The 12,451-nt window shown below is 45.0% G+C and overlaps 1 protein-coding gene across 11 annotated transcripts in view; it reads right to left on the bottom strand.

Moving 5' to 3' along the window:
- Positions 1 to 12,451, bottom strand: part of PTPRQ (protein tyrosine phosphatase receptor type Q) — a 207,932-nt gene that overhangs the window by 118,801 nt on the left and 76,680 nt on the right. For 10 of the 11 annotated variants that reach the window (XR_012904907.2, XM_075932438.2, XM_075932462.2 and 7 more), the window contains 4 exons: positions 8,761 to 8,933; positions 4,371 to 4,575; positions 1,754 to 1,903; positions 458 to 637 (listed from right to left, as the gene is read on the bottom strand). Coding sequence is in view for 10 of the 11 variants with exons in the window: in XM_075932438.2 (XP_075788553.2) it covers positions 458 to 637; positions 1,754 to 1,903; positions 4,371 to 4,575; positions 8,761 to 8,933 (708 nt within the window). In the remaining variant the exon portion in view is untranslated. The remainder of the gene's footprint in view (positions 1 to 457; positions 638 to 1,753; positions 1,904 to 4,370; positions 4,576 to 8,760; positions 8,934 to 12,451) is intronic. The other variant, XM_075932408.2, reaches the window with a different exon arrangement.

The following is a 12,451-nucleotide window of genomic DNA, read 5'->3' as shown; positions in this document are numbered from 1 at the left end:
TTACTCTGGACCACAAGAAACTTGGACCATTAATGCAAAGGCCCTCTCTGCCCCTGCACCACCTCTGGCCCCCAATAATTTCCCTCAATTTATAGGCAGAGTAATTCCATTAGCGCAATATTGCCAGGGAGTTCTCTAGCCATGCTGGTCTCTTGGACATAGTGTTCATTATCTTTTTCAGGTAACTTCCATGGATGCGGAGGTGGGTACAATAGGTTTTCACCCCCCAGACTTATTGTCCTTTCCCCAGGTTCTGTAAGGGGACAATGCTGCAGAAATGCCATCCTTCCACATGAAGATAAGGAGAGAATGATCTGGACTACTTACATCTCTAAATAGTTAGATCAATTGTGCATAACACAGGTGGAACTATTTTTATAAATCAGAGAAATGTAAGGCTGGAAGGCACTTCAAAAGGTCATCTAGTCTTCCCTGTCATGCTAACACTATCCCATACCTGTTATAAGGAAGCTATTGTTTGCTGTTGTCATGTGAAATGCTCTCTTTGTGTCCAGTTCCATCGCATAAATTGTATAATGAGTGATTTTTCCATTGGGATTTGCTGGAGGATCCCAGTACAGCAAAATAGATGATGAGCTAATATTTTTATAATAAATATTTTGCACTGAGCTTGGAACTTAAACAAAAACAAAAAAGAATTAATGTGAGTGAAAGAAAGACTAAATCATGGCAATAACTGCGGTGAAAGGAGTAATCTGTTATATGACACTGGTAGAAGATTTACCCAGAATTGCTTGGCTGCCCCATAGCGAGAGGACAACCCCTCATCCCTCTCTCACCACAAAAAAGCTTGGGTGCAGGTGAGAAACACCTGTCCATAGCCACTGCATCTGTCGGGAGAGGTGCATATCCCCCGACTGGGGGACAGACACACAGACAAACACACACAGAAACAGACAAACTCTCGGCAATTGATATTAGATAGCTGTTCCTTTCTGCATCCCTGCTCTCTGCTGGATCAATGCGGTTATAGCTGACTGGTTCCCTTCTCTGGTCCCTTGATGCCCCACTATCAACATTCTACAGCAGGGCTACTCAATTTTGGAAGCCCCCGAGATTACAATGATACTCACAGACCATGCTGAGGGCTGCAACTAAAGTGGTGCTTGTATATACATGCAAATATATGCAAATAGCTTCTTTCACACTGATGGGCATGAATACAAAGCACTTTCCACAATGCCCTGGTGCTCCCAACACCTCATCCCTGGGGTCTAGAAACAATGACACCCTGTACCCGTCTGTTGCAGCCAGCCCATCCGCTTACATCTTTCAGTGCTCATCCTGACTGGGAGATGCCTTGCCATTGTGGAGCGTGTTCTCAGGGAAGGCCATGTTCAAAGGATCCCACAAATGGGCCACGTGTTGAACCCCACGTAAACCCAAACCACGCTGTGTGCTGCAAACAAACAGGCTGCGGGCCACATGTGGCCCACACGCTGCATGTTGAGTAGTCCTGTTCTACAGTATAACTCCCTCCTAACAGACCCCTCCCTTTCCATTTTATGAGAATCAATCAAATTCCAGGAATATTCCATTGTTCTGGCACAGCCAAACCCTTAGTTTATTTTAAGTTATGATTAGAGAAAGCTGCATATCAAATTTGGTGGTCCTAGCTTTACCATTTAGGAGGAGTTCTTGAACAAATGGTATCAGATGGACAGACAGACACACAGAAAGATGCACAAACTCTCTCAAATATATAGTAGATTTCAAAGTTATAAATTGATACCTTGTTCAAGTGTGCTAATGGTGAGAACAGCTGGAGGCCCTTCTCCAATAATGGTGAAAGCAGATACTTTGATTATATACTTTGAGAAAGGTACAAGTCCTTTTATTGTATATGACAGCTGTTCATCTGAAATGATAACATACTGGTTATCTGTAATTTAAAGGAAAAAGCAATCCATTTGTAAAATTATAGTATTTTTGCACACTCTGGCTGTGTCTAGACTACATGCCTCTGTCGGCAGAGGCGTGTAGATTAGACAGATAGGCAAAGGCAAATGAAGCCGCGATTTAAATGATCGCGGCTTCATTTACATTTACATGGCTGCCGTGCTGAGCCGACAAACAGCTGATCAGCTGTTTGTCGGCTCAGCGCGGCAGCCATGTAAATGTAAATGAAGCCGCGATCATTTAAATCGTGGCTTCATTTGCCTTTGCTGAACAAACAAATCTACATGCCTCTGCCGACAGAGGCATGTAGTTTAGACGTACCCTCCAAGCTGAAATATTTTTGCACATATATTTTATCATAGGCATGTTCACCTCACTTTTATGGCAATTAGAAATATATAAATAATAGGCAACATCATGGCTTCTAATATACACATACAGAGGACGCTTTGTGCATGGCTCTCTCCATGTTTCCATATCCACCCCTAGAATCCACACAGTCAAAGTCCAGGCTTTGGGACTGGATGGACACTCATGCTGTCTACACAGCAGCATTATTTTAGAATAACTGACCTTATTCTGAAATAACAAAGATCGTATCTATACCGCAAGCCATTATTTTTAAATAATGACGTGTTGGAGGACTTAATACTCTGACTCCTCTAACCCTCATATTATGAGGAGTATGGGAAGTCAAAGGAAGAGTGTTCTTCCTTTGACTTCCTGCTGTGTAAACAGCGCCAAAGGCCAAATTAAGCTATTTCGATTTAAGCTATGCAACTGATGTCGCTCAAGTTGCATAGCTTAATTTGACTTTTGCCTTGCTGTGTAGATGTGCCCTCAGTGGGCTAAGCTAAACAAGTGGTAGGATAGCAGAGGACAGGTAATTCAGATTGTCTCCCTTATGATCTGTGGATCTTGAGATCTATGGACTGAAGAAGTTTGGTAAAATTGGTATGGAAGCTCAAGACATTTGTGTAGATGGCCCCAGTCTTTCAGGACCCACAGGAATCCACTAAATTAGGGGATAGGCTTTGCTTGCTTTCCCACAGAAAGTAAGGAATTTCCTAATCTAAAGAGCATCTACTCCTGGGTCTCCTCAAGAAACTCTTTTCATACAGGTGTTTTGGAAGGAAGGAGTAATTTGGGTCAATACGACAGAACAAAGCTAGGAGGTCAGGATGAATCAGAAAAAAATTCAGGATATCATGAGGATAGGCTAAACTCAATACCCAGCTCTCTGTTCTAGTCAAAATCAATGTATCATAGAGGCGATGTCATTACACTACAGCATTCTGGACATACACGTAAAGGGATGGACACAGCATATCTGAAAATTAGGCCAAGGATTCTCAAGTTTAGTACAGGCAGTCTGCAGACCAGGGAGATGCTGAGCAAAGCGGAGGAGGACCCGGGCGGGAAACTTGATCAGTTTCAGCAGTGGCTGAATCTGGACACCAGTTCCAACTTACATACAGATTCAACTTAAGAACAAACCTACAGTCCCTATCTTGTACGTAACCCGGGGACTGCCTGTATCCAAAAATGGAAGCATCCAAAATCAGTTGGCACTTTTGAAAACCTGTCTGCATCTAATTGACAAATATTTTCAAGATAAAATAAGTTACTTCAACTTGAATATTGCATTACACCAGATTCAGACCTGAAGAAGGGGTCTATGTAAGCTTGAAAGCTTGTCTCTTTTGCCAACAGATGCTGCTCCAATAAAAGATATTACGTCATCTACCTTGTCTTTCTGATATCTTGTGACAACACAGCTACAAAAACACTGTTAACCAGATACAAGGACTTTAATGGAGCATGAATAAAATCAGAATTTGGTCCTCTGCTGCTTAAAGCGCTCATTGTAAAAATTTGAAGAGGTATTTTAAGCCAGTATCTGTCAACTAAGTCTTATTTAATGGGTCATAAATATCCATACTTAGTAAAGAAACAACGTTCCATTGATAACACAGAACAAGTGTATACACTAATGACATCACCATGACATGGGGGGCCATCTCCACCTGTTTGCCACCCCATCGAGCAGAGTTGTAACTTTTTGACCTATTTACCTTCAGTGACATTTGAAAAGCTATTAGTCAAAAGGCTTAGGGAAATCAAGGTCTGTGAAGGGCTTGGAGATAAGTTAATCCCCTGCAATCACACCTGCTTTGGCAACTGTAATAACTGATTGTCTATGCAGCTTGGCTGATGGCTCTAGTATGCTACTTTCACTTGGAAGAAGGTCAGCTGGGTGATAAAGGGCCAGTTCCTGCCTGTGTGGCATTCACAGTTGCTTCTGCAGGTTATTTGGTAGTAAAAAAAAATTGACTCCAGGAAATGACCCATTAATAATTTGGTTGAACTCTGTGCTAAAGATCATATTTGAGACAGTGACAGGGACCTTTTGAACAAGGAGGTAGGTACAAAAATATCTTAAAATTTACCGGACTGTAGTTCTGATGCTCCATTGATGGTGGGAAAGTTATCATTAGATAGACTAGTAAATGTTATTGAAGAGACTGTTTGTATTGTAGGAAACATCTCAGCTGAGCCTTCATATAATCCAGTGACTGTTTCTGTTCTATCCCAAGTGACAGTAGATTTGTTATTTTCATTTAATATATCTGAATCCATAGAATCCATCAAATGCTAAAGTTTAAAAATACAAAAAAAAATCACAAACCAAACATGACACCATTAAACTCACTTTTCTCATAATATGGATACACACATACGTATATATACATATTACATATTATGTATGTATGTATGTATGCGGAGAGAGAGAGAAAGAGAGAGGAATTAAATTGATATACTTTATAGGTGCAGCTGGTATCAACTATAGTTAAGGTTGCATGTCACTTCCCATTATAAAACCTTACTTTCAATTGTTTATAACTTTGATAAACTTTCACTATTTAATCTGAAATCTACAATGCTGGGTATCTGACTCTGGTTAATTTTTTCAGATTTCAGCTAAAACAGTTTAGTACATTCTAAAAGAGAAGTAAAGGAAACATGTTGTTTTGCTCATGTTAGCAGTATTCTTACAACCATTTTTTCATTAAACAAGGTCTAGAAACATAGCAGGGATGTCACTCTGGTATCAGGAATGTGCCTTTTGCTATATCTAGGAAAATTCACCTCAATCTGATCAAGTGAAAAGCCTTTTAAATATCTCACTGCTTTTAGTAAAAGCTTGTTCATGTTTGGCAGCTAATTCTGCACAGATTTCATCTGCATTGAGCATACTCCAGCCCAGAACTGTACAGAGCCACTGTGATATTAAAACTAAGAGGAGGGAGATTGTCCTGTATTCTTAATGTTCTGCCTGCTGAGCATGTATGAAAAGGAGAAACAGAACTGCAGAAGGATAAGAAATCAGGAAGAGGGTAGGGAGATTAATTGAATCACAGGACTGGGTACTAAGTAATATCAAGAAGATCTAGATTGAATTTTAGGATCTCTCCACACACTTTGTACCTGTCATTTAATAACAAAGATGAGTGAAAAGCTAGTAAAAATCTCTGATTTTTTCTTGAAATTTATTGAAAATTATGTCAATATATTTCAAAAATGAAAACACATTTTGACCATCTCTGTAGCTGATTGAACGCTGCCCTCATTTTTTAAATAAAAATCTAGCTTTTTTTTTCAAATTTTAAAATTAAGATAAAAAATCAAATAAAGGTTTCACTAAAAAAGAAGGAAATTTTGACCAGATCTACTTAATTTTTCTGGGCCTCAATTTCCAATCTGTAAAATGGGATTGATAAAACTTCCTTTGTGCCTAAGGGTACATCCACACTGCATACTTATTTCAGAATAAACTATTCTGGAAGATATAGTCTGAAATTGCTTATTTCAAAATAGTGCGTCCACATTACAGGGAAGCTTCAAAATTAGTCAGAGGCAGGCTTCCCTAATGTGGATGTGCTATCTCAGTTTAGAGCCCCAGGAAGCACTAGGAAGAAACAATTTAGAATGGCCCTGGTGAGGAGCTATTTTGAAATAGCAGCAGTGGAGCGTCCACACTGCATCGATTTCAAAATAGCTATTTCAGAAGAGGAGTTATTCCTCATGGAATGAGGTTTACAGAAGTCAGAATAAGCCACCTATTATTTTGATATTATTTCAAAATAATGGAATTGCTGTGTAGAAGCTCGCATTGTTATTTCAGAATAACGCTAGTTATTCCAAAATAATGGTGCAGTGTAGATACACCCCAAGATCCCAGCACAAGAAATCTCTCTTATTACATATTTCTATATTGCCTAGCACAATGGGATCCCATTCTCATCTCAACAAGACATTATCATAAATAATCAAACACAAATAATTATTTGAGTTACATGTTTATTTTGAAATATATACTTTTTCTTGAAAATCAGTATTCCTAAATACATATGGAGATTGCTTATCTCTTAGAGCTGGAACGGACCTTGAAAGGTCATCAAGTCAAGTCCCCTGCCTTCACAGCAGGACCAAGTACCATCCCTGACAAATTTTTGTCCCAAATCCCTAAATGTCCTCTGCAAGAATTGAACTCACAACCCTGGGTTTATCAGGCCAATGCTCAAACCACTGAGCTATCCCTCCCCACTGTACTCTGGGTCTACGTCTAGACTGGCATGATTTTCCGGAAATGCTTTTAATGGCAAAGTTTTCCGTTAAAAGCATTTTCGGAAAAGAGTGTCTAGATTGGCAGGACGATTTTCCGCAAAAGCACTTTTTGCGGAAAAGCGTCCGTGGCCAATCTAGATGCGTTTTTCCGCAAAAAAAACCCCAATCACCATTTTCGCGATCGGGGCTTTTTTGCGGAAAACAAATCTCTGCTGTCTACACTGGCCCTTTTGCGCAAAAGTTTTTTGGAAAAAGACTTTTGCCCGAATGGGAGCAGCACAGTATTTCCGCAAAAACACTGACAATCTTACATGAGCTCGTCAGTGCTTTTGCAGAAATTCAAGCGGCCAGTGTAGACAGCTGGCAAGTTTTTCCAGAAAAGCGACCAGTCTAGACACAGCCTGGAAGTCCCTAATCTGGGAACACCTGTGGTACAGACCCTGGCAGCTGGAGAAGGAAGCAGCTCTGCGTACTATTGCTCCCCCTGTCCCAACAACAGGTGCAGCAATGTGCTTCCCTAAGCTTTTCCTGCCACTCTATTGCGGGGGAGGGGAAAGGAGCGTGGAGCCACATGTGACCCCAGAAGTGGGGTACAAGGCAAGCACCGCGCCCTCATCCCTCTTACTCCCAGAGCCCCAGTGCCCTCCCTGTCCCGGCAAATTCTTTAATCCAGCATATCCTGTTTCCCACGGTTGCCAAATCAAGAAAGTTCTAATGCACTGAAAAAAAGATTTAAGAATCACTGTTAAAAGGAAATGTTTTTGAAAAGTGCCACTTTCTGTGACAAATCATAAAAACCCTTTGTTTGGGCCTATATTGATATACACAAAGAATTAGATTGTGTCACTCTTATTCATGTTCAATTATACTTTACTATGTAAATGGTGCATTTATTTTGGAGTTGGGCTTCAACTTGAGTACATATGGAAGACTCTAGACCAGTAGGTGTTAAGAAAATTGCTCCTAATAATACAGATACTTTTTCAAATCAACATGGAAAAGTCCACATCATATTTGCTGGTGCCAGATACATTGTGGCAAAGTGTCTTTAATTCTTTATTTGCAAAAAGACAATCTTTGTCTCCCATGCCTTGCTACATTTGCTCAGTTGTAAAGTTAAAACCGTTTTAGTGACATTCATGGAAGTTTTCAAACTTCCATCTACACTGCAATAAAAAAAACAAGATACCGGGTCTCAGAGTCGGGGTCAGTTGATTCAAGCTGGCTGAGCCTGGGCTGTGTGACTAAAAATTGCAGAGAAGACATTCAGGCTTGGGCTGGAACCTGGGCTCCCAGTCACATGGTTTCACAGCCTGTGTTCTAGCTCAAGCCCAAATGTCTAAATTGCAATTTTTAGACCCACAGCCCATAGATGTTGAGTATGTAAGGTGGGGGGAAGGCTCTGCCTTCCTAAACCGCCAGGCATAGCCCTGGTCACACTCTGCCCCCAGTGCCTACTGTAGGTGGTTTGGGGACAGAATGTTGCTGACCCAATGAGTGCCTGCCCTCCCAGTGACCTGGACATGTGGTGCATCCTCTCCCTTCCCCCATTGCTCTGGGGCTGCAGGCTGGGCGGCATGGCACAGCACACCCTGCCTCCTCCCTTTCTGGTGCTCCACATGGCCTGGCCCAGCCCAACCTCTCCAGCCCTGGAGCACCGGGGGAGGGAGGAGGCAGGGCATGCTGTACTGCCAGGCCCAGCCTCCCCACTTCTCCGGCACTTGAGAGGGTGTGCTGGGCTCAGCCGGGCCATATAGCATGGTGCACCTTCCACCAGGGTTGGGGAAGCTGTGGCAAGTGAGAGCCCGCTCCCCTCCCCATGGCTGGATAGGGGGAGGATGCACATGGCACACCACTCCCCTTGCAGGTGTGGAGAAGGAGTGGGGCCTAGCAGAAAGGGCGGAGCTAGAAGTGAGGTGGGGAGCTTACCTCCCCCAGTACTGCCTTCACCACAGCCTAAGCCTAGTGAGCTTAAGTCAACTGACCTGAGCCAGCCAGGGCGGTGCCATATGCCTTTCATTGTTGTGTAGATTTACTCTTATGTGACATTGCAGTGAGCTGAAAGTAGAATCTTTAACTCTCAGTTAAGAATGGAACAAAAAATAAGAGACAGTGAGAAAGGAGTGAACATTAATCAATAGTAATAATAATTCTGTAATTTAATATTGAGTAAGGCAAACAAAACAGAATAGCCAAATAAAAACAAAATACCTTAGCTTTCCCTGTGAGAACTGTATTTTCCACAGTCACTCCTGTATCCTGAGCTAACACTTTAACTCTGTATTGGGTAATGATTCCATTTGGTTGTTGTGGTTTTCTCCAAACAATTCTTATGAGAGTGGCTTCTACTTCAGCTAGTTGTAAATCAGATACTGCACTTGGAACTAAAACAAACAAAAACTCCTTAAGTTTAAATGTTATTTCCAATACTGAATTTCATTAAACACTATCCATTTCTAAACCTTACTGTAAACTTTTTCAGCATATTAATTAAAGGCATTCTAAGCATTATCAGCTTTTAAGTGTTTATGAACAGAGTTGCTCCAGTGCAATCAACAACAGCGGCGGATATAGGGCAGGGTGAGAGGGGAGGCTGCCCCGGGCCCCGCACTTCAATAGGCCCTGCGCTAGCACCAGGGGCGGACTGGCCCGGTGGGCCACCAGGAATTTCCTGGTGGGCCGTCCACCGAAGGGCCAGCTGGCAGCTGCTGGAGACGGAGGGGGATTGTGATGGGGCACCGCAGCCTCGCACTAGAAATTCCCCAGCGCTGGCCAGTACAGGCCATGTGGGGCCAAGTGAACACATGTGCGGCATGCTGAAATGCCGCGCAACAGCTGAGAGGGGAGACTTCCGGGTGTGGCGTGACATCACAGTCCGGGACTTTAAAACCGCGCGGCCCAGCGTTGCACTGCTCGGTTCGGCACGTGGTCTGGAGACTGGGCTGGGGTCATGGCTGCCCTGCAAACTGGAAGGCAGAAGGTGGATGGCAGAGGAAGGGGCTTGTGCTGAAGAGAGGGGGGCAGGTCAGGAGAATAAAGGAGAAGGCACCAAATGCCAGGGGGCCAAGTGAAGAAAATGAGGAAAAGGGCAGGAGGGGAGGTGCCAGCGGGAGGGGGACAGGGTGATGCTGGGAGAGGAGAGGGTAAGGGCATTGGGGGCTAAAAGGGGGAGGGGGAGGTGCTGAGAGAATGGTTGAAAGGGGGGTGGGCATGAGGAAGGTGGGGATGGAGCAAGTCATGTGTGAGGGCACAGGGCATGAGGGGAAGAGGGCAGAAGGTGGTGAGGGAGTGGGCATCAGGGAAAAAGAGGGCAAAGAGTGCAGGGGCAGTGAAGGAAGGGGGAGGCACCAGGAGGGTGCAGGAGTAAGAGAAGGTGCAGGTGCGAGGGGATTCTGGCGGTGAAGCAGAAGGGCAGACACCTACAGGGGAGGGACCAGCACCAGAGGAGAGAGGCAGCACAGGTATGTAGAGGGAGTTGTTAGGAGAGGAGATGAGGAGGGGTAGCTCACATGATCAGAGTGGGGTTACTGGAGGAGTGGGCACAGGGGGATGCCTTTTTTCTATGTTTTCTCCAAAGGGGGGCCTCGTGAAATTGTGTTGCCCTGAGCCCCGCAAAACTCTCATCCGCCCATGATCAACAAACTACTTCAAATAAATTTTGTCCCACTAGTTAAACCATGATTTAAAAACATGCAGATCATTATATGATTTTAATAAAATGGTATGTACAGGTGGTGTCTTCATCTGGTGCAAATCAGTATAGCTCAGTTTCATCTGAACTCATTTGCACTGGAAGTCAGGGGATCTATGCTGATCTACACCAGTTGGTACAAACTTAAAGCAAATATATATATATATGAATGAAATGGAAAAAGTATTTAGAAAATTATAATTATTGATAGTCCTATTTTCTGTGCGTCACATATTATGAATTGTATTACATTTTGCCTTTTAGTAATAATAATCTTACATTGTACGTATGTATCACTTAATCACCCTAGCAAGTGCCTTAGGCAGTGGTGTACCTCAATCTCTTCTACTCTTTGCTGTGACAAATAACAGTCTAGTCTCCTCTGGACTGTAATACAGGCAGTCCCCGACTTATGTCGGATCCGCACTTACGTCGGATCCGCACTTACGAACGGGGCTTTCCTCGCCCTGGAGCTCGCAGGCAGTGGGACCGCCCAGAGCGCAGCGGTCCCGCCACCTTGACCTCCGGGGTGAGAAAAGCTGCTCCAGGTGCCCCTGGTCTGCTGGGGACTCCGCCGCCGCCGCTTTGCTCCCGGTGCCTCTGGTCTGCTGGGGACCATCTCCAGCAGACTAGGGACACCTGGACCAAAGCCGGGGAGGCGGAGGGGTCCCGCGCCTCTGAGGCTTTGCCAGAGCATAGCCTCAGAGGCGCAGCACCCCACCGCCGCTGCGGCTTTGCTCCCCCTGTCCCTGGTCTGCTGGGGGGGAGGGGCGCAGCTAGTGGCCCCTCCCTCCCCCAGCAGACCAGGGAGACGTGGAGCAAAGCCTCGGGCCTGTGGTAGAGCAGGTGGGGCGCTGCCGGTTGGTCCCGCAGCACCGCTCCTTGGCGCTACTGGACCAACACGGCAGCACCCCAGCTGCTCTGCCCCAGGAGTCCTGATTCAGCCGCTGCTGATCGGTTTCAGCAGCGGCTGAATCAGGACACCTGGGGCAGAGTAGCTGGGGTGCTGCTGGGTTGGTGCAGTAGCGCCGAGGAGCGGCGGCGCTACTGGACCAACCGAGCAGCACCCCAGCTGCTCTGCCCCAGCCGTCCCCAAGTCAGCCGCTGCTGAAACTGACCAGGGGCTTACTACAGGAAGTCCCTGCCCCGGGCTTCCTGGAATCAGCCGCTGATCAGTTTCAGCAGCAGCTGACTTGGGGATGCCTGGGGTTCTTAAGTTGAATCTGTATGTAAGTCAGAACTGGTGTCCAGATTCAGCCGCTGTTGAAAATGATCAGTTTCAGCAGTGGCTGAATCTGGACGCCAGTTCCGACTTACATACAGATTCAACTTAAGAACAAAGCTACAGTCCCTATCTTGTACATAACCCGGGGACTGCCTGTACTTCAATCTAATTTTGGTCATTGGGTTTAGTGTGTGGATGCTGAGTGGTGTTGGTGGTCTACAATACACAGGAGGTCAGACTAGATGATCCGGTGGTCCCTTCTGGCCTTAAACACAAGGACTTTTTTCATGCAAAATAACAACCATCACACGTCTGTGTCTTAACATACCCTGCACTGAATCAAGTGGAATTAAAACCCTGTGGATGGAGGAAGTCCCGCCTCTTTACCCAGACTGGGGCATGCTTCAAATGCTGGGGCAACATAACAGGCAGTAGCACGACTCAGTCTCAGCTGACTACCAGAGGAGAAGGACCTCCAGCAGGAGTGCCAGAGACATACCAGTCAGAGCCTATGTCTACACTGTTGAGGTTTTTTCGGAAAAAGGTATGCAAATTACAAACCGCAGTTTGCATACCTTTTTCCGATCCTTTTTTTGGAAGAGGCTTTTCTGACATTTGGCCCGTCTACATGGAGCCAAATATAGGAAAACCCTCCTTTTTCAGAAGAGACCACCTGGAAGAGACCTGCACCTGCACTGGTAGGAAGTGACCCAGGGAGGCTGTTGGAGTGGTATCTCCCACCTAGGTGAGCTTGGCGTGTTTCGGTCAGAGTCCCGGTCAGAGTCCCCACTGAGCAAGTGGTAGAACGCTCTGCCACTCACGGGGCCCTGAGTCAGGACTAGTAGAGTAGGGTCACCCAGGTCCTCCAGCCAAGGCTGTCACCCTCATTGATTCTAGCCATTAGTCGGTGCTGCCCTGAACCAGGGGCTACTCCTTATTGATTCTGGCTGTTAGGCAGTACTGCCCTGATCTAAGGCTACTCTATT

The sequence above is a fragment of the Pelodiscus sinensis genome, chromosome 1 (genome assembly GCF_052426305.1).
Source record: "Pelodiscus sinensis isolate ZL-2025 chromosome 1, ASM5242630v1, whole genome shotgun sequence".
In the NCBI taxonomy this organism is placed as follows: domain Eukaryota; kingdom Metazoa; phylum Chordata; order Testudines; family Trionychidae; genus Pelodiscus; species Pelodiscus sinensis.
This window is presented reverse-complemented; position numbering and strand designations above follow the sequence as displayed.